Source organism: Haliotis rubra, unplaced genomic scaffold (assembly GCF_003918875.1).
Source record: "Haliotis rubra isolate DU_JTF1 unplaced genomic scaffold, ASM391887v1 Scf14, whole genome shotgun sequence".
NCBI lineage: Eukaryota > Metazoa > Mollusca > Gastropoda > Lepetellida > Haliotidae > Haliotis > Haliotis rubra.
The window spans coordinates 2,939,951-2,962,834 of NW_025765336.1; the positions used below are offsets into that span (position 1 = coordinate 2,939,951).

Genomic DNA, 22,884 nt, shown 5'->3' on the forward strand with positions numbered 1-22,884 from the left:
TTCTTTTTTGACAGAGTTTATGTGCAAGATCAGTTTATTTCTATAACTGAAATTATAAATGGAAATCCGATCTGATGTTAACTCTTGATATTGATCTCAAGTGTACAGTAGAAAATGCCGTTTTGCCTAAATACGTATTTGAGAATTGTCTCAGAGAATGACAATGTTGTCAAGGGTGAAATCCAGTGAAAGGGCATTCTGTCAGTGTGTTTTTCAGTGAGATGAAGTTGTATGTGTATTTCAGACATCCGGAAGAGTTAGGTTCATCAACGACGTTCCTCCTGTCCCAGAGGAACTGTGCGCCTCATTCGTCATCAGCAGCGTCGGCAACGCCGATATCAACAAAGTGGACCCATCTGTTGCCCTGGTAACTATCAAATACCTATCAACATTAAACATTTATGAATACTAAACATATGTATCGAATAAATACCAAAGACGTTTTATCAGTTTTTCTGGTAAAAATAGGCATTAATCACTTAAGTAAATAGTATAATGGAAACGCATAGAGGTATTCATTGGAGAAGGATACTATTCTTAGTCATGACAAGGATATTAGTATACCTGATACACCCTTACCGTTTCTTGGCAAGTAATGGTGAAACATCCTGAATCGACGTGCATTTACATAAGAATATCTGCTTATCTTACATTAATCCTAATTTCCGTCAACGACAAAATTCACTCTTCTATAAGTATGCCAATGTTGAAATGTTCGGACACTGTTATCACCCTTATCACCCTGTCATCTCTGCAGCAGACATACCACAGAGTTTTCCCGGTAGTCGAAGAGGTACTGGCAGTAAAACATGATTATTGTTGTTGTCTATTTGAGTCGAGGACGGTTGCATGGCCGTCTCACAAAGGCAACAAACAGTTTGGGCCACGGCGGCTGTTGAATATATTCCCTTGGTGGTCTTAATTTCCTCTGTCTTTTGTGCAACCGAATATGGTCATAAATTATTCTTCGTACTTGCATTGTAAAACATGATGCTTGTTGTTGCATTACCTCGCTGTGCAACCTAGAATGGTCAAAATATTATTCGTGTCCCGAAGGTGCAATTGTTGTTGGTCAGCAATTACAATTTGAATATGTTGTGCAACCGAGGCTGGTCATAAATTATTCATAAAATGATACTCGTACCTTGAGTCTAGCTTGAGCAACCTAGGCTGGTAATACGGAATTACTCTTATCTAAGTGGTGCAATCTATTCTCGTCCACGATTGTTATATATACCTTGATGTTGCAACCTGCAGCCAAGTATTTTCTGAACGTTGATGGTGCAACGTGAGCTGGTTTGGGCGTCTGATTGGACCCTGTGCTCACACCCTCTAGGTTGTTTGATGGGGTGTCATTGTAACCCCATGGTTCGGACGGTAGTTTAATATAATATCAAACACTGTTTTGTTTTACTGATAGGCTCGGTTATATACAGGCCTTCGTCGTATTGGTGGAGTGTTAATCAAACATACACACGAACGGATGAAACACACACACACACACACACACACACACACACACACACACACACACACACACACTTAGATGGTCACCATCTTGACCAAACCCCGTTTCAAATCTGATCTGGATACCATTTTGACTAATAATAATATAAATAAATATAATATTCACAAGGAATGGTTAAGGGCGGTGGGGTAGCCTAGTGGTTAAAGCGTTGGCTCGTCACGCCGAAGACCCGGGTTCGAATCCCCACATGGGTACAATGAGTGAAGCGCATTTCTGGTGTCCAACGCCGTGATATTGCTGGAATATTGCTAAAAGCGGCGTAAAACCAAACTCAGTCAGTCAGTCAGAAATGGTTAAACAATGTAGCTATCTGTTGACAATGAATGTGCAACCATGTGCGTGCTAATGGTGGAACTATATCACGTAATCTGTTGACAGTTGTTCTCCAGTGGAAAGATTCTATACAGTGGGCAACCCATTGGAATCATCGTGGCAGGTAGGTCTCCATGAACTTAAAGACTTGGTCCGTTTGGGTGAGTGAGTCCTGCTGATATAGTCATCCACCTGTTGAATTAACCAGCCACAAGTGTTTACGTAACATCCCCTTACCTGACACATCTGTGAATCTAGCCACAACGTTAGATAATACATGTTGGAAAGGTCTTCTTATGGTGTATTAGTCACACGAAAATTTGGATTAGTATTGGTCTTCAGCAACCCATGATTGTCGTAAGAGCGACTATGAAATGTTCAGGCTTGCTGATATGACTGACACATGTCATCCCAAAGGCTTATAATTAGTTCGATGATCATAATTTTATACTGATTAAGTTTGAATTGTCTGTTCGTGACTCGAATATTAAGAAGTTTGTGAGTGAGTTAAGATTTGAAGTCACATCGGCAATATTTCAGCCATATCGAGACTAAATCATGTTATAGATGTATAAAATTACAAGCAAATTTTAAACATCTCTCAACGAAGGACAGTAACACAACCACAGATATAAATTAAAAAATAATAATTAAATCTAAAATGCTATAACTATAGAAGACGATACAACATAAAACCGGTCTGTAGATCGCCAACAACTGAAAGAAGATCACCATACTAGCAAATATTAAGAAATGGCGAAGGGTTATATCGTTTAGGGCAATATTACAAGTAATGCACTTGGACTTCAATTTATGCCGGTATATATTGATTCCAGTTTCTGTGACGTTCAACATTTTTTTATTCCAATAAAACGATCCAATAAAAAGTATATGTATGTATGTTGTCAATATAAACGACTGGTATTGTGTTCTAGTGGACAAAATCACAGCTGACACAGCAGCCAGCATGGTGAAGGTTACCTACAAGAACGTCCAGCCTCCCATCATTACAATGGAAGATGCTATTCAGAAGAATTCCATATTTCCAAACGTTGCCAAGGAGTTTAAAGTTGGTGATGCTGCAGGTAAACATCCGTTCTTAGTTTGTCTCGAATGTTAAAGAGTTCTAAATATTTATTTCAAAAATATATAGCATAATTAATTGGTAGCCAACAGACGGATGACTCTAAATACACTCATCAAACAAAGAAACGCATATGTGATTTTGAGAATATTGGACTCATGTAGCTGCGGCCAAAAAATACATATATACTATTTCTATCCAAACCGTAATCCTTGCGTGATTGTCAAGACCTTCAGCGCCAAAACGCGGCAATTTTAACTTTTCCCTTGTTTTAGAAGCGTTTGAAGAAATATTCTCCACAACGTCACCAAGAAAACTGCAAAGTAAAATGTACATGCACGTTAGCGTGCGGTATCGATCTCTTGAAAAATGCAAACGTTGTATTTAGTTTCGTCATTCGTTTTGCCTGGAAAAGAGGAAGTCATCATGTCGGCAATCGAAACATCGCCATAGGCCGCCTTTAAGCTGGGGAGTCGCAGTTTGCAGTTCCCGACATTTCAACGTTCATAAGAGCACCATATATCGCCTTTGGGATCGTTTCCTGCAAACCAATTCCGCCCCAAAATCGCCCGAGAAGCGGTCGCCCAAGAGTTACCGCCCAAGCCCAGAACCGCTACATCCGGGTTGCTCACTTGCGTCGTCGTCTTGCCACAGTCTATCCCTGGTTTAAGAAGAAGTCCCGACCAAACTGTCAGGAATCGATTGCGTGATGTGGGGATTCTACCAAGAAGGCCACTTTTCGCCCCAGTTTTGAGAGACTTCCTTTGGGGCAATCGCTTGCGGTGGTGTCGTAGAATCCGGAACTGGAAGCTTGGACACTGGAAGCGACTCTGGTTCAGTGATGAATCACGAATTCCTCTTCACCGGCAAGATGGAAGACACCGTGATTACCGTCGGAGAAATGAACGTTTTGCCCCAAATTACATTCGACAGGTCCACAGATTCGGTGGAGACTGTGTAAAGGAGTGGGATGCGATATCCAGCACACAAAGATCTGATTTAATGGTGGTTCAGAGGGATTTGACAGTAAATCGGTGCATCAACAAAGTCCTTGCACGTCACATGTTTCCAACTTCAGAGGGAGTTGTTCCATCCAGCATGACAACGTTACTTGACATACAGCACGCTTCACGGTCCTCTACCTTGCCAATTCTAATGTCACTGTCTTGCCATTGCCTACCCGATCACCAGATCTAAACATGATAGAACACCGATGGGATGAACTCGATCGATGTGTACGTCAACATCAAGACACTTCCACAACTGGCCATCGCATTGCAGGAAGAGCGACCTCGTCGACTTATCCAATCTGTGCCGAAACGGTGCGGAGCAGCAATTGCGGCCAACGTTGGCCATACAAAGTAGTGACTTTGACGCCATCTTGTGGACTCAAGCAAACAGAAACACAACAATAAAGGCTGCTGCTGTGTTGGCGAACTCTTCGTCTATACACATGTGAAAATTTTACCGTTGAAATTACATGAATTAATTGCTCTAAAACTAGCGCAATCAATTCTTTTAAAAAGGGCTTATGCGTTTCTTCTTTATTTTGAAAAGTGTAAATAGAATTAAAACGGATTTTATTTCCTATGGACTATTTTTTAAAAACTAAATCTTTATTTATAGTGTACTCGCATTTAAGTGTATGTTTCTACTTTCAGCTGCAATAGCTAGTGCTGACAAAAAGATCTCCGGCCGAATTAAATTGGGATACCAGTATCATTTCCATTTGGAGACTCAGGTCAGTTGGCATCTGGAAATGTCTTGGAACTTTGACATCTTATATTTACTTCCACTTCCCATTGACACGTGAACTGAGTAGCCTGCTATGTCAAAAAGGCTCCCTAGTGAGTGAGTGAGTACGGTTTTACGTCGCTTTTAGCAATATTCCAGCAATATCACGGCGGGGAACACAAGAAATTGGCTTCACACATTGTGCCCATGTGGGGAATCGAACCCGGGCCTTCGACATGATGATCGAAGGCTTTGACCACTAGGCTACCCCACCACCCCAAAAGGCTCTTTAGAATACACCTCTGTGTATAACATGAATGAAATCATTTGATGCATCTTTGTAGTGGATGATGCATATGAGTGTGCTTGTTCATAGAAGTTATAATTAGGGCTCCTTGCCTCTAGGCAGGAGACCTATTATAATCGTTCGGATTATTATTATCATTATTTATTATTCCGCCGATTTTTGTACCAAACATAACTCCTAAACCAATTCTCCGAATCGCTTACAAAAAACAGATGCGCACCCAGGTGTAGATATTCCCCTTAAAAATCTCGAGGCTCCTGGCCCAATAGCGAAGGGGAAATAATTCAAAATTAATTCCAAAATTTCAACGTTTGACAGCAAATATCTCAAGAACTAATTGGTCCAACACTTCCAAATTTCTTGTACAGATGCACAATCGAATTCCCAACAATTTTGCCTGGACGGTTCAAGTCGCTAAAACGTACCGTTTTGCAGTTATTTTTGTTTTCAGTTTTCTGAGTAGTTTGCCAGTATGGTAGATGATGTCCTGGTGATTCCAGAACATTAATTGTTTTGAACGTAGACCCAAGAACAACTGAGATACAGCCTTTTAAAGAGGGAACTATTTCTTGTCTTGAACTGCTTAAAACCCCGTGACCCCGGCTGTATTTGGAGGATCCGCTCGCCTGTCAAAACATGTGTTCTGGCTCCGTTTTGGACGATGATATCTAGCCCTCGGATACAATAGATAGATGGAAAGTAAAGCCAAGGAGACCTCATCGTTGCCCGATCGTTGCAACTATATTTTATAACTGAAAACGTTCACAATATACTACTACTTTGTGCCATAATAAACTGTATGAACAGTTGAATGCCTTTGTGTCGACCTTTGATGTGTCGAGTATACGGTTATCTCGAAGCTTGATTCATATTCCTTAATTACGTCATCACTTTCCGGTTCTGTTGAACCTTGGATACTTCAAGGTATTTACGTAGGTTCCTTCAAAATCAACATTACGATGTTTCACTACAGGTATGGATTAAAAAATGCATTGTCAGTAATATCTGATCTCTGACATTGAGGTGAGGTGAAATTGGGTTTAACGTCGTGCTTGAGAATATTTCGCTCATATGACGACGTGCCTGCGTGTGTATGTGTATGTGCGGCTGCTTGTACTAGCCCAGACTGAAGCTGGTTTTATAGTGCTAGCCCACTGAGATACCATGCCGCAGTGAAGCATGAATACCCCACTCAGACACATTATACTGACTCCGAGCCGACCAGTCCTTGTTGTACCCATTAATGCCGAACGCCAGGCAGAGACCAACAAGTACTATATTTTAACGTCTTTTGGTATGACGCGGTCGGGGATCGAACCTGCGACCTTCCACTCTCCGGGCGGACGCTCTAACCACTACACCACGGAGGCGGTCTCTCTGACATTCAATGACATGGACATCGGACAATATGTACACTCGGTTGGCCCATGTTGTCGTATGCGATTCTGTAGATCGATGCTCATGCTGTTGATCATGGATAGTGCATGATGTTGTGTTTTGCCTGTACATGGGACTTTCAAATAGCATAATTCCTTCTTCAGATTAGCCTCTGCTATCCTGACGAAGATGGGATCGGCGTGAGTCTTCTTTCCTCTACACAGTGGGCAGATCGTGAACAGTTGCTCGTATCCAAAGTGCTCAACATACCAGAAAGCAGGTAACCTACCATCTTGTTTTGTTAACTTACACCAACCCAAACAAATGCATGTTCATGATTTTCGAGCGCTTATCCGTTGTTCATGTTTCAATACATGTAGATGTGTATGTCTTCTTTTCGAAAAATGGGGTTTCACATATGCAAACATTGTACAGACGTTAAACGGTCCACATAGCTTCTTTAGGGGCGGTGGGGTAGTCTAGTGGTTAAAGCGTTGGCTCGTCACGCCGAAGACCCGGGTTCGAATCCCCACATGGGCACAATGTGTGAAGCCCATTTCTGGTGTCCCCCGCCGTGATATTGCTGGAATATTGCTAAAAGCGGCGTAAAACCAAACTCAGTCAGTCTTTACTCTTTAGATTGAACATTGTTTAAATCTCCTTATAGTTCGTTATATTTCAGCGTGATGAGTAAGGATATACTCCGAAATGTTGTGTTCTTCATAGTAAAGAAGTTGACATCCATAAAACTCTCTTCCTTATGTGTCTAATGTGTTAGGAATGGGCTTAAGAAGTTCGTAGGGCTACAAACGATTCTTTCACTCTGACCCAGAGTCTTAATAGTTCTGTAACTCTCTACTCCCCATTTGCTTTTGGTTTTTTATAAATCTCAACATTGTTCTTTCTAAATGTTTTGGACCGCCTCTGTGGTGTAGTGGTTAGAGCGTCCGCCCGGGGAGCGGAAGGTCGCGGGTTCGATCCCCCACCGCATCATACCAAAAGACGTTAAAATATGGTACTTGATGGTCCCTGCCAGGCGCTCGGCATTAATGGGTACAACAAGGACTGGTCGCCTCGGAGGACCAGGAAAACTATATGTTTTAATTGATAGACATTGCAATTCTCTTAATCACAATTTTAGGACAAGGAAAACTATACGTTTTAATTGATAGACATTGCAATTCTCTTAATCACAATTTCAGGACAAGGAAAACTATATGTTTTAATATAGTAATAAGTTTTAATAACTTCGATTTGTCTTAATTCCTTTTACCTTGTGTCTTGAGAAGACTTGGTTTTCGTTTCAGTGTAAACGTGTCCGTAAAACGCCTCGGGGGATCCTTTGGGGCCAAAATATCACGTGGCTTCCTACCTGCATGTGCTGCCGCCCTTGCCGCATACGTCACGAGGAGGTTGGTTCCAGTAGACAGTACAGTTTTAACATGAACACATAAACACATTATACAATACGATTATACAATATATTGTCGATGCATTCGAGGAATAATTTCATCGTCTTACATCAATGCGTCAAGGTCACATCCGGTTACTTCGCCGTGGGATTTCTTGCATGGTGCTGAAACAATACTCACTCACTCACGAGTTTTCATATTCAAGTAATCTAAATATGCCATATGTCTCAATACGTTTCCTCACACATTAATGCCGTTTTCTGATTGGCTGAGTCCTCTTCTATTATTTTCAATGTACCCCGTTTACAGGCGAGTAACATTTGTTATGTTACCCTCTGGGAATGCCGAACTGTGGGACTTACTTTGGTACTTCTTGTCAGTAATTCGTTACCTCGAATAATTGAGTCACGTATGACTGTACGGGAATTACCGATGTTTTGCGAATGCAAATCGATAGAAGGGAATTTGTTTTTCTTGTCGTCTGTCACTGTGGGTATTGACTAATTGCCTTACACTGATAGTCCTTATTGCGATCTGATACCGTGCTTCAAACAGATCAAGAACAACATTGAGGTGCTCGGTAACATAAATACGTTGTTCACGGGTTCCTCGTGGCCCATGTGTTTATGTACCCTCTATGTTTGTTTACGTTCCCTCCGCCCCTCGGGCCCATGTCCCCTTTGTGACCAGTGAACAACTTATATGATTTATGTTGTAAGTAATGTTTCTTTTAGATAGATAGTAATCTATATATGCCGCGAAGACATGCCATTCCTCCCTTCGCATGAATTTTTTGTTAAATCATGTTTTTATATGTCAAATTTGCGCGATTCACTCATACTGAGACTCATCACCTGTCATTATGTCTCGTAAATCACAAGATTATTTACAGATGGCTGTACTACAGTTGGGATATTGCTTAGTGTGGTGTTAAACAAAACCATTCATACAGAATCATCATAGTTCATATATCATAAATTGAGAGACGAAAGAGACTATACCTCTCGTTCATACACAATTATATGTTATCAAAGTTTTTCATTTTCAAATGAAATATCATAATATCCTATTATTTCCAGCACTCAAAAGATTCTTTCACGCGGTATTATATTTAGGAATAATTTAATTAAATATGTATTTATATAACATGTATTTATATAATATACAACTACTGATGGATATCTGAGACATCTTTGTCAATCAATATTTTCTTTTGTCGGTGCACATTTCGGCTTTATACATAAGTCTCATGTCTTACTCATGTTTACATTGTGTCAAATATATTAACACGAATCACCTAGCGCAAATTAGTTTTTAAAACGTGTTCCAGTGTTCAGTGGTTGAACAGTTAAACCTAATGAAATTTACAATCATTTTTGTTTCATTTACAAACACAATCTCGATAAACTCTCGTTTGCCCTTCGGTGTAGTTGCTTTCCAATGGAATGTCTACGTTTTCTTGGCAACTTTCAGACCTGTTCGCCTGGCGATGAACTTCCACACCAACATGAAGGCAGTGGGGAAGCGTTATCCCTACCTGGCGGATTACACGGTAGGATTATTGTTTTGTCATTCTTCGAAACTTAGTTGACAAAAAAATACCCGATTAAATAAGCATTGTTTAGGGTAGACCCACCATGTCGACCAACCACGGTCTTCCCGTTGTCAAGTCCAGTTGACCAAATGTTGATGTTCAAAATCAAGTTGTCAGCACTCTATCCAATTGAATTTAGATTTCTCTATAAGAACTGAAGGGTATAAAGCAATATATTCTAAAAAGTGCCTGATATTTATTTACGGAGGTATTCTGGTACGCATAAATCGCATAATGTAACACGTAAGTTCATGAAACAACTCACATATAGCTCTTCATGCATACAACGATAAAACACTATTATTAAAATTATTATTAACATTTTACTTGAATGCATTTTGTGATGTGAGCATAATAATTTCCGTGGATGTTCATTATATCGAACATGTATCTCTCACTCACTCACTCACTCACTCACTCACTCATCTCTGCCAGGTTGGAGTGTCCAATGATGGAATACTAAAGGGCATTCAGACGACCGTCTACGGAGACTGCGGATCGACCCCAAATGACAATGGTTTCGGGGGGTTCCCTTCATGGATGGATAACGGTAATCTCACTCACTCACTCATCGCTGTTAGGATGGAGTGTGCAATAATGGAATACCGAAGGGCAGCCAGACGATGGTATAGGCAGACTGCGGCTCAAAACTAAAAGGATGCTTAAATTCTACTTATGTAACATTAACTCAAGTCACACATTACCATACGCGCATATATGACATCATGGTGTTATCAGATTTCAGCTTCAGAATACATATTTGCATACATATCGTATTTGTAGTAGCACTCTACTGATGACGTCTTGCAGTTCAACGTCAACGAGGTGACATTGCATCGATATTCACTGACTGAGTTTGGTTTCACTCAATGTACCCATGTGGGATTCGAACCCGTGACGAGCCAACGCTTCAACCACTAGACGTTTAAAGGAATGTTACTCTTATTCACTATTTTCGGTCTGCAATACAGGAGGTTTACTGTTTGAATCATATATATTTTCTAATCATTGACATGTTCACGCCGTAAGGTCTCATTTGCAACCTTTAGTAGTAAATATACGACATATGTCGTAAGGGATCTCCTATTTACGACAGTTGGGGTAGTGATGCATTGTTTTAAACAAAGTCGTAAAAACATTTCCGATTTACGACTGTTGACGTTGAGCATTAGCAAATTACAGATATCCTATATCAAACCATATTTTATTCTGCAGCATACTACTGTCCTGCATGGGATTTCAAGCCTGTCGCCCTGAAGACCAATGTCGCGTCCAACACCGCCTGTCGAGGTCCAGGTACTGCCCTTTGTAATTGTCCCAACTTAACTGAGAAAGTGTAATCCCAAATATAAACATGCGTTACATTTGAACACTTTCTAAATGGCATTATATTCATAGCTTTCGGCCGTGGGAGCCAATTTACACTTGTCAGTGGGGTACACAAAGTCCGTGGTTTAGACTACCAGTTGTCCGGCTTTCGTTTTTTGTGGAAGTTGCGATGGCTGAGTGGGTTAGATGGCTGACTGCTCGTGCGATTAGACGCCTGAATCTGAGAATGGGGGTTCGAATCCCGAATGGGACTCAACCCAACAAAAGTACAAGAATCTGTGTAAAATGTAATCCCAGATATAACAAGCGTTTCAGTAACCCATGCTTGTCGTAAGAGGCTACTAAAGGGATCGGGTGGTCAGGATCTCTGACTTGGTTGATACGTTATCGTAGGGGGCGTGGTGGGCGAGCTGTCTAAGGCGCCAGGCTAGTGATCCAGCGAGCTTAAAGCTAAAAGCGGCGTAAAACCATACTCACTCACCTTTGTCGCCGAAGGGAGTTAGCGACGGCAAAGTAATAGAGACTGCGAATTCTCTGTTGATGATATTTTTAACTTGCTGTCCACAGGATCGTGTCCAGCCATGTTCATCACGGAGTCAATTATGGAAAACGTTGCCAAAGTCTTGAACAAAGATCCCCTGGAGTTCAGGAAACAAAATCTGTACAAGAACGGACAGGTGAGTAGACTTTTCTTTTCTTTTCTTACGCCATAGCGTAATTACAGTGTCAACTCAATCGAGACTTAACTTTTTCAGTTGGCTCTGAATTAAATTATAAGCAAAGAATGACTTTGTAAAGTACAATGTTATGGGGCGGTGGGGTTGTCTGGTGGTTAAAGCGTTGGCTCGTCACGCCGAAGTCCCGGGTTCGAATCCCCACATGGGTTCAATGAGTGAAGACCATTTCTGATGTCCCCGCCGTGATATTGCTGGAATATTGCTAAAAGCGGCGTAAAACCAAACTCAGTCAGTCAGTCAGTACAATGTTATGTAATGGTTTGTTATCATTTTTCGTCAGTCCAAGTATGATCTCACTTCCAACTTTATATCTTATTCGAAGCACACGACGCACACGTGACACATGTGGCCTCACCTTAGGCACGTGGGTTGGTTCAATACTACCTCTGTTCACCCAGCTGAAAATGGGTCATCGGTAGGATAAATCATATGACTATTAATCTTCCAGGCAGCTCTGGATATCCGGGGTATTTAAAACATGCCCATCATGTTGTATGAGTTACATTTGTACAGCATGTCAATGGAGCGAGGATTTCAGCGCTATATATGTCTGACTGACTGACTGACTGAGTTTGGTTTTTAAGCCGCTTTTAGCAATATTCCAGCAATATCACGACGAGGGACACCAGAAATGGGCTTCACTCGTTGTACCCATGTGGGGATTCGAACCCGGGTCTTCGGCGTGACGAGCCAACGCTTTAACCACTAGACTACCCCACCGCCCAGCGCTATATATGTGGCCTTATATTACATTTATTCGCTATGAGTAGACATCTTGACCCCATTCCAGACAGGGATCTGGCGTTAAAACTGTCGTAACTCCTTCACTGTAACACAGCTAGTGGTAGCGCCACTTATCACCGCACGGAGTAAAATGATTTCCAATTTACGACAGCTGGCGCCGCGCCCTAAGTACATAACAAATATCCCATAACAAACTGTTTCATTTTTCGTCATAATGATATTACCCTACGGAGCTGTGATGAAAATAACGTGCACACAGGTATATTGACAATTTTAAAATCTAGTGCACTGAACATGCACCACCTAGTCTAGTGCAATATACGTACATATCATCATCATCAACAGCAGCAGCATCATCATCAGCATCATTGTCAGCATCCTCATTATCATTGCTAAAGATCCATGCGTATTTATGCTACTCACACACATCCTAAAACCAAAATTAGTGGAGCATACGGTTGATTGTCGAGTAAGACATAGTACGACAAATGACGTGTATGTGTTTCATTCTGTTACAAGGGCGGTGGAGTAGCCTAGTGGTTAAAGCGTTCGCTCGTCACGTCGAAGACCCGGGTTCGATTCCCACATGGGTACAATGTGTGAAGCCCATTTCTGGTGTCCCTGGCCTTGATATTGCTGGAATATTGCCAAAAGCGGCGTAAAACTCACCCACTCACTCATTCTGTTACAGACAACCGTCGATGGAATGGTTTTGAAGTACTGCACCCTTGCAGACATTGTGGCTCAGCTAGAGACGTCAGCCGATATCCAGAACAGGAAAGAACAGATTTCGGCTTTCAACCAGGTAGAGGGAATATTTTCTACAAAAATAGAAAAAAAACTATCAACTACTGATAATGTTATGTCCATTTACTGTGACTTGACTCGGGTTGACACATTTCTTGTATTGTTTCAATTTGAACGACATCTTGAATCCGAGAAATGACATTGTCGTCATGTCGCATTGTCTGACCCAGACTCGATTGTTTACTACTGCTTAATGCATTCGCGCGTCACGCCGAAGACCTGGGTTCGATTCCCTACATGGGTACATGCACAATGTGTGAAGTCCATTTATGGCATCCCCCCATTGCTAGAGTTGGTGTAAAACTAAACTCACTCACTCATTTCACCATTCAACAGACTTATATCATATTTATGAAAGGTTTGACAGCTGTTCAGTCAATTTATGTTTTATTGTCCAAATTTGAAATCCTATGTTAGAGATAGATGCTAGTTTTAATTCTTGATATTGTGATATACTAGTTGGTTTTACTGTCCTTCAACGACAGGTTTTTTTTATCATGTAAGAAATTGTACTTAACTATCAAAGTATAAATCGAGCATAAAAACATCATATAACTCAGCTCCACTGTACATTTCTTACGGTATTAGAAAATTTAACATATTACATACTCAACTACGTCATGAAGCTAGTAGATTAAGTTACGATCTGTACAGAGTAGGGCTAATCACTGATCCATCCTGCGGATGTGGAAACCCATGCGAAAATGCTCATCAGTATTTCTTAGAATGTTCTTTACACAATCAACATAGAAAGATCATGCTTAAAGCTATTCAAGATGTATGTGGTAGTAATTCTGTGATTACATTATCTGTTATTTTAAACGGCATTGCAGATCTGACAAATCATAAAAATGAAATTATATTCAAAAATGTACATCAATATATATGCAAATCTAAACGATTCCAGTAGTCTTATCTCTATACACCTTTTGTATTATAGCATTTCCCCCTGTTATCTTTCAGTCTTTCTCTGTCTCTGTTTCTAATGATTGCTTGTGATGTAATTAGTTATTGTAAATATTTTCGGAGAGGGGTTTAATAAGTTGAAAGAACTTGTCCCCGATCCTTTTCACATTGTGAATAAAATATGTTTAAACTAACTATTTTTAATTACGATATGGCTGAAATACTGCCGCTCTGACTATAAACTCACTCACTATATAACGGTGACAATATAACTCACTCACTATCTAACTCACTCACTCACTCAGCATCCATGGTTTGTGACAGCAATCTCTAACGTTAATGTATCTTTTACGTTCTGACCTTGTCAAGGCCAACAGATGGAAGAAGAAGGGAATATCGGTGATGCCCATCCGCTTCGAGGTGAACTTCACTCACGCAGCTTACAACGTTTTCGTGACAATATACAACGGCGATGGATCCGTTGCCATATCTATCGGGGGTATTGAGAATGGACAGGGAATCACCACAAAGGTTGGTCGGAACATTGGATAACTTGCAACATGTGTTCATTTTCAACATAATATTGGAGAACACGAGTATTTTATCAATGTGCGCGTGCGTGCGTGTGTGAGAGTGACATAATTTATTAATGCCGGTCAAATCGTGTTTGGCCACTAAGATATCCTGCCCAATATTAACATGGATCATCCACTCAGACACTGAGCCAACAAGTCCATGTTTTATCCATTTCAAGCTGAGCGGGAGGAAGATGACAACTATTACCATCTTTTAACACATCGAGGATTCGAAACATCGCTCATCAGCGGTCTGGGCAAATACCCTCTCCACTAGACCACTACGGCGACCTGTGAGGTCCTATGGTGGGGTGGCCTAGTGGTTAAAGCGTTCGCTCCTCACACAGGAGACCCGGGTTTCGTTTCCCGACATGGGTACAATGTGTGAATCCCATTTCTATTTTTCCCCACCGTAATATTGCTGGAATATTGCTAAAAGCGGCGTTAAACTAAAACTCACTCACTCTTATGGTCAGTTGTTTAATTGTCTCACATTGGCAATGAGCTGTTTGCCTGGATCCCTGGTAAATATAACACTTTCTGCGTGATAGATGATGCAAGTCTGTGCCTATGAACTTGGCATCCCCATGGACATCATCAGGGTCAAGCCAACGACATCCCTTGCCAACTCCAACTCCATTACCTCCGGAGGCAGCATCACCAGCGACGTTAACGCATTGGTACGACGTGTATCAATACATCTAATACCTAACTGACAATCCACTTAACCACAGCAGCGTTGCGACGACTGTTCACTTTTGGCACAACACACTATTCATTTAAATATGCCTCAACCCAAACCTACCAAAAGATGCTTCTTCATACAAATTCAGTCCATGCGTCTGAGAAGAAAACAAATTTGATTGCCAGTTCGGTACGCTTCACTGAGTGGACACAGTTACCCTTTTCGCGAAAACTGCTCACTGATTTTCAGTGTTTCATTCTTGTATCATTTACAGCTTTTTGGCTCCCTCCTACTTGTCTGAACTCCTACATCCGTATGTCCCCGCACGCACGCTCAAACACACAAATCGACTGGTCAACCCATCCTACAAACTGAGATCCTTTGGACACCGATCATTCTCTTACTCTGCACCTGTGCTTTGGAACTCTCTCCCATGTGCCCTTAAAAGCTCTGACACAACTGACATTTTTAAGTCCAGACTTAAAACCCACCTTTTCTCAGTATATTATGTATAACTTCATCTGTAAATACTCAGTGTAAATATTCTGTAGCGCTTTGAGCATGCCTTAGGGTGTGGAAGGGGCGCATTATAAATATGCATTTATTATTATAGCTTTTTTGTCTTCTTTGAGTGGCATTTTTAGAAATTGGAGAGTCAGATAAGGGCAAACTTTATCAATGAACAACTTCTTTATTCCGATGATGCGACGTTTCGATACAGATTTTCAAATTCATACCAGCGTGACCTACTTTACTAAGAAAGTGTAAACCCAAATATAACATATGTTAAGGCTTCACAAAGATTGAAGAATCAGTATCGAAAAGTCACCTGAATAAAAAAAGGTATTCATCTATAAAGTTTTTCCTGATCGGGCATTTTGTCCTTTATTCCAAAACTATTTTTTGTATTCTTTCACACTGACGTTCTATGTTGAATATGACTGACAGAATAACGTAGAATGTTTCAATTGCTGTCTGTGGATTCTGCAATCAAGCAACAAGGCTGTCAGCGCGCTGACTCTTGTTTCTGGTGTGAGATGAACTGTATCCTTTACAGGGAGTCATGCAATGCTGTCAAGAGTTAAAGACCAGAATGGCACCGGTCAAGGCTAAGATGGTCAACCCCACCTGGCAGCAGCTGGTATACCGATGCCACAGGGAAGGAGTGGACTTGTCGGCCAGTATCTCGTAAGTCCTAGCAAATTACTATATATGGACTTACACTCGGATATGTTCAGAACATTATGGACATGGAGCTTCTGAGTGTTTGCTTTGCTCAATTGATTTTATATCGATTTTATAACAAACTGCAATAATTTATGTTTTATGTGATAAATTACACATACGAAAGAGGTGAGGTGAGGTGAAATTGGGTTTAACGTCGTGCTTGAGAATATTTCGCTCATATGACGACGTGCATGCGTGTGTATGTGTATGTGCGGCTGCTTGTACTAGCCCAGGCTTAAGCTGGTTTTATAGTGCTAGCCCACTGAGATACCATGCCGCAGTGAAGCATGAATACCCCACTCAGACACATTATACTGACTCCGAGCCGACCTTGTTGTACCCATTAATGCCGAGCGCCAGGCAGGGACCAACAAGTACCATATTTTAACGTCTTTTGGTATGACGCGGTCGGGGATCGAACCCGCGACCTTCCGCTCTCCGGGCGGACGCTCTAACCACTACACCACGGAGGCGGTGTACACATACGAAAGAAAAGGCACATTCTTCAAACCAAATATAATATGCATGCTTAGTTGTACATCTATATCATTGATTGAATGTTGTCTGACGCCGCAACAATCGACCTCATTAACACATGAATAATATACATCATGTAGTTATTTTTGCAACTGCGTGAACATGCAAAATAATAATAACTGATCACACTGATTTTTTTTTTCAATTATGAACGAAAAATGCATACGTCATAATAAGTGCAATAATAAAGTTAACAATTTCGAAATTAAATAAGGCATTTGTTCACAACATATTCCTGAAGGCATCTCGACTTGGTGTGGTATTTCTCCGAATTTGCGGACGTACTCCAATCATGCGTTGTTCTTTTTTTACAATATACATGGGTATTTTAAATTATTGTAATATATTGTTATCGACAAATGTCTGTCCAAACTATGTCAGCGTAATTCGGAGTAATTAAGTGCATCTCAAAGCATTCGGTGGTCAGAGCGTTTATGAGAAAGGAACTTCAGTATATGTACCGTTGTACTCATATATAACACTTTGAATGAAAACTTACCAAACTTGACCACTCATATACCTGTATATCTGTTTTTATTGACAGCACTTATCCATCTGGGGACTTTGCCGACTACAACGTCTACGGGGCAACGTGCACGGAGGTCGAAGTGGACGTTCTGACTGGGCAGAATCAGATCAATAGAGTGGACATCCTTTACGACTGTGGAGAGAGGTAAGACCAACAGGGTTGACACCGGAGAAACGTGAGTTCAGCAGAGCGAACCTACTGTATGACTGTGGAGAGAGGTAAGACCAACAGAGTGGACATCCTGTATGACTGTGGAGAGAGGTAAGACCAACAAAGTGGACCTACTGTATGTCTGTGGAGAGAGGTAAGACCAACAGAGTGGACCTACTGTATGTCTGTGGAGAGAGGTAAGACCAACAGAGTGGACCTACTGTATGTCTGTGAAGAGAGGTAAGACCAACAGAGTAGACCTACTGTATGACTGTGGAGAGAGAGGTAGGACCTGTAACTGAGAGTAAGGACCTACTGTATGACTGTGGAGAGAGGTAGGACCAAAAGAGTGGACCTTCTGTATGTCTGTGGAGAGAGGTAAGACCAACAGAGTGGACCTACTGTATGTCTGTGGACAGAGGTGAGACCAACAGAGTGGACATACTATATGGAAAGGTGTATTATGGCATGAAGTGGAAATGAGCTGTAGAGAAAAGTATACATGTAGAAGAGCGTTACATTGATAACAAACTCCAATTAAAGAATATAATAGCACAAAGCAAACCGAACCATCAATAACTCTATTGTTCGAGTAAATAATTGTTATACTGACTGGCATTGTGATCGGCTCCTCCATTGCATTGGCAAGTCGTTAACACCATTACTCTAAGTCATCACTTGGAGGACCCATCTCAATTATTGGAACACTAATCTGAAACTGTTTCTCTGATTAAAATATGTTGAAAGAAGTTTTCTTCGGATTCTGTGTGCTGAGTATGCACGATGTTTAATGTGTATAGGGAATCATATACGTTTTCAGTTATTAAATATTGTTGTATTACGTTGGTTTAGCATGAATCCGGAGATCGACATTGGACAAGCTGAGGGTGGGTTTGTGATGGGTCTGGGATACTGGCTGACCGAACAGATGATCTTTGACCCCACAACTGGCACCCCCCTGACTGATGGAACATGGGTAAGACAAGCCGCCAGACTGGGACTGACAAGTTGTATCACGGGACTTAAGTATCGCCACTATCACAAGTATCGTACAACATTAGGGGGAAATAATCCTCCTGGATATATATATATTTATTTTTATTTATTTTATTTATTTTTTTGGGGGTGGGTGGCGCATCACCCTCTGGATCCGCCACTAAAAAGGATTATTTTGATTCTATATCCATTCCAAATGTTCATAGCATATTAATTCATGCAGCTCAGCTACACTTCCATCACGTATATGCGCCTGTGGTTGAATTGAATCAAATGTGTTTTCATGGCTGACATGTGGTTTTGTAGAATTACAAGCCACCTTTAGCAAAGGACATTCCTATCGACTTCCGTATCCAGTTCCTGAAGAATGCTCCCAACCCACGTGGAGTCCTCAGGGCGAAAGGTAAATGACCACGACGGTCACAGTATGTAGCAAACCTGACTTCATCAGCATAATGATGTTTACTACGTATGGCAACAATTTCAGAGTATATACATTTTTACCATAAGCACAGTGATAGCAACGACTGAGTAGCGTAGAGTTCAGCAGGTATCTGGTAGTTTGATATGACGTACGTGTTCATTTAACCACCATGTCAAGAGTTCTCTTTGAAACATGAGACACAAATCCCTTTCAGTAGACATAAATAATCTCTGCTAAAACAGGCCAGAATTCTTATGATTGTATCGTGAGTATGTCCTTATAAACCACCATCAAATATTGATAATACCAGGTGAACATATATAAATACTGAACATCACTGAAGACGCACCAGTCTAAAATTGTCCATATTTTCATCAAGATGAATTTCAGCATGACACTGATCAATACATATAACTAACATGAAGTCGAAGGGCATGTCCAGTTGAAAAAATGCTTTAGAAACAAATTCCTGTCCACAGTATGACTCTTAATTCGAAAATGCATCAACATGCAGCCATGCCATGAAAAAAATGCGAATTTCATTCTGAAATCATACTGACTGTGACATTAAAAGCAGGTGTATGAGAACCGATTCTCATTTCTTCACTAACGATTGTGAAACGAGGACAGAGATGCCGAGGTTAACACCTCACGAAAGAGAACGTGCCCTAGGCATGATTCAGGTTGGCACCAGCAGCAGGGATATTGCTCGACAACTTGGACTTGGCCACTCCACCATCGTTAGGCTTCATAGACGACATCAGTAGACGGGCAGCACCCGTGACCTTCAATGACCTTGGCAACAAAGTGTTACGACGCTCCATCAGGATCGCCATATTGACCTTGTCCATATCAGTGATTGAACACTGCCGACTGCCAGGACTGCTGCACTAGTTCAAGGTTGACGTGAGGGTCATCAGCGCTGACTCTATGCGACGCCGTCTGCACGCTTCAGGGCTCCATGCTCGACGTCCTTACGTTGGACCAATTCTGACTGACAGACACCGTAATTAGCGTATACAGTGGGCTAGCAGGCATTTTCAGTGAAGGTTACAACACAGGCACGGCTTGGTAGTCACTGACGAGTCACGTCTCCATCTACGTAATGCTGACGGCCGACTACGTGTTTGGCGTAGACGTGGTGAACGTTATGCTGATGAGTGTGTGGTTCAGACAGACCTTTGGGTGGTGGAAGTGTCATGGTCTGGGGTGGAATAAATTACAATCACAGGACTGTCTTCATGTCTGTCAAGGGAGAGTTAATGCCCTCTATTACCGTGAACAGATTCTTCAGAATCACATCGTATCTGTCTTCAATCACCACCAAGATCACAACACATCCAGGTTATTCATTGGCCAGCACAGTCGCCAGATGTATCCCCCATGGAGCACTTGTGGGACGAAATTGGCCAAAGTCTTTCGCGGCGACAACAGATGCGAAACATCCGGGAAATTGAGGCTGCACTACTGCAGAAGTGGAATGCCGTTCCAAGAACTCTTTTCGGACATTTATTGACTCAATGAGGTGACGTTGAACTGCATGTGTCAATGCAAATGGCGGTCACACGCGATATTGACTTTTCGATTTGACTACACGTGTGTTTGATCCTTTCTGAGAGTGGAACATTTCAATGAATGAGCGTCTTTTCTGTGTTGTTGTTTTTGTCAGTCGTCCATCTGTTATTATCCACTCAAGAAATACCAATTCCTTACACGTGCTTTTAATAATCTGAACTTTTAAAAGTGGTGCGTTTTCAATGATGTTCAGTATATATTATCCCACAAGAACCATCACAGACAGACAGAAGTATTTTAATAAGTGTCACACGACAGTTACGATAGGTATATCAAGGTATTCAAAATATACACCCGTGCATTAAGCACCACCCTACTTTGAAAATAATATGTGATGCTACAGAAAGGTTAGGGTATAGCCATCAATTTAATCAACCTATAGTTAAAAGAAGCTTTAGCCATTGGCAGTTTTACAAATACCATAACCTTTGAAAGAATATATTGATGAAAATGTGATGGAAATGAGTTTTACCAAAAATAACTATTCCTCTCCTGCTCATACTACACTATTAAATTACGTTTTGACTAAAAATAACAATTCTGTTATATACCAAGATGACTTTTACTTTTACACATCAAGTAAGCTTTAATTATGCATAATCAGGAAGAAGATTCAGACCTTTTTCCAACAATTCAGATTGCAATTTGACAAAAACTGAAAAAAGCCACATTATAAGATTTCGGAATAAATATTTTATGATTTTGAGTTCATTATATGGAATAAACACTTCTCCTTGCCGGATACTGATAATTACAGCTAAAATCTGTTTGTTTTGTTTGTAAAGCAACCGTTACAGCATTTTAAAATTTTGCTTTTTTTTAGTTTGACTGTAACTTTTCCTAAATCTTAGTTTACAAACTTTCATCCATTCACAATGAATATCGGATTTATAGGCCACGTAACAATCAGTTATTACTTTCACATTTCAAAATAAGGTAACTTGTTTTAGGGCAGCAAAACACCTGTTTTAAATATAGGCAATTATCCTGATTAAAGTACATGGTAATTTCAATGATGTTTCGTTTTTGAAATGTTAAATGCTTGCTCTATCAAATTATAATGGTTATTTTTTATAAGAGTTTAGAATTCATTTCTGACAAAATTAACTGGAAAAATACAGGGTAGTGCTTATTTTATGCACGGGTGTGTAGTTATATTAAAAAAACCAGCCATAACGGGCTTATGAGCCACTAAACAATTTAAAACTTAAAAGAAATATAGAAAGCATATCACAAAATAGAGTATTAAATGATCAAAATAAATATAAAAAACGAACTGAGAATATACAACCATTGTGTTAAAAAGGTATATAAGAGCATTACATAATATAATAAGGTAAATTGGGCTTAAAATATTTTAGAAACTATATAAAAGTTTAAGTAGGCGCAATCGCGTCTTAAAAACAGTTTTGCTATATATTCATCACACGGAAAGGCAAAACAATTGTTCATGTGAAAATTCCTCGCAAACATATGATACTAGTGAAAATAGGGTTTTGCATCGAACATCATTTTCTCACTAATTGTCGCCCACATGTCGACTGTAAACCTTTTTGAAAGTTTACTGTGGCCTTGCAACCTTGATCGAGAAACCTTTGAAGAAGAGTGAACCTTTGAATTGGTCGTAGAAAGGATATTCACTTGTAGCAGAATCTTGCGTTCAGATTCACGATTTTACTTTGAAAGAGACAGTTGACATCATAAATGTAGACACGATAGTTTGGCGTTGTGTACACACGGATAAGAATTAACGAGGCGTAGAGAGATGTACTGAAATGATGAACAATCAAGGCCAGGACAACTACCATGTGACGTGTGTATGCTCCAGAACAGCAGCTCGCCGTCACAACTGACCAAATCGTTTATCCTGTTTTATTTCTAAAACAACCACGAGAACCTGCCCCTAACTGTTGTCCCCATACATTATGATGGTGTCCTGTTTCAGCTGTAGGCGAGCCGCCCCTTTGCATGGCTGCATCAGCGTTGTTTGCCGTAAAACACGCCATCGAGGCTGCCAGAAAGGAAATATCGAAGGACGTATTCTTCCCATTGGGTATAAATGTTTACATTTATCCACGTTATGCGAACCCTTTAAACATCATAATATAATACAATAACAAATAATTGTGCGGGTTATTGTCTTTAATCTAAAATTTAAGTTTGAAGACGATCACCCAAGGAGCATAAAGTAACTGTGAATTAATGATTGTATAACTCTAAAACGAATCTCCCAAAGGTATAAACAGGTGGAAACATTTATTCCATTCAACGCTCCACAAAAATGCATTACTCCTCAACCTTGTTAGATGGGTGGC

General features: G+C 40.6%; 1 protein-coding gene across 2 annotated transcripts in view; it reads left to right on the plus strand.

Annotated features, from left to right (window-relative positions):
* LOC124268730 (xanthine dehydrogenase-like) overlaps nt 1–22,884 on the plus strand; it is a 103,077-nt gene that overhangs the window by 19,686 nt on the left and 60,507 nt on the right. The window contains exon 16 of one of the 2 annotated variants that reach the window (XM_046703757.1): nt 245–367. The exons of the other annotated variant lie outside the window; for it this stretch is intronic. Coding sequence (XP_046559713.1) covers nt 245–367 — 123 coding nt within the window. The remainder of the gene's footprint in view (nt 1–244; nt 368–22,884) is intronic. 2 annotated transcript variants of the gene reach the window in all.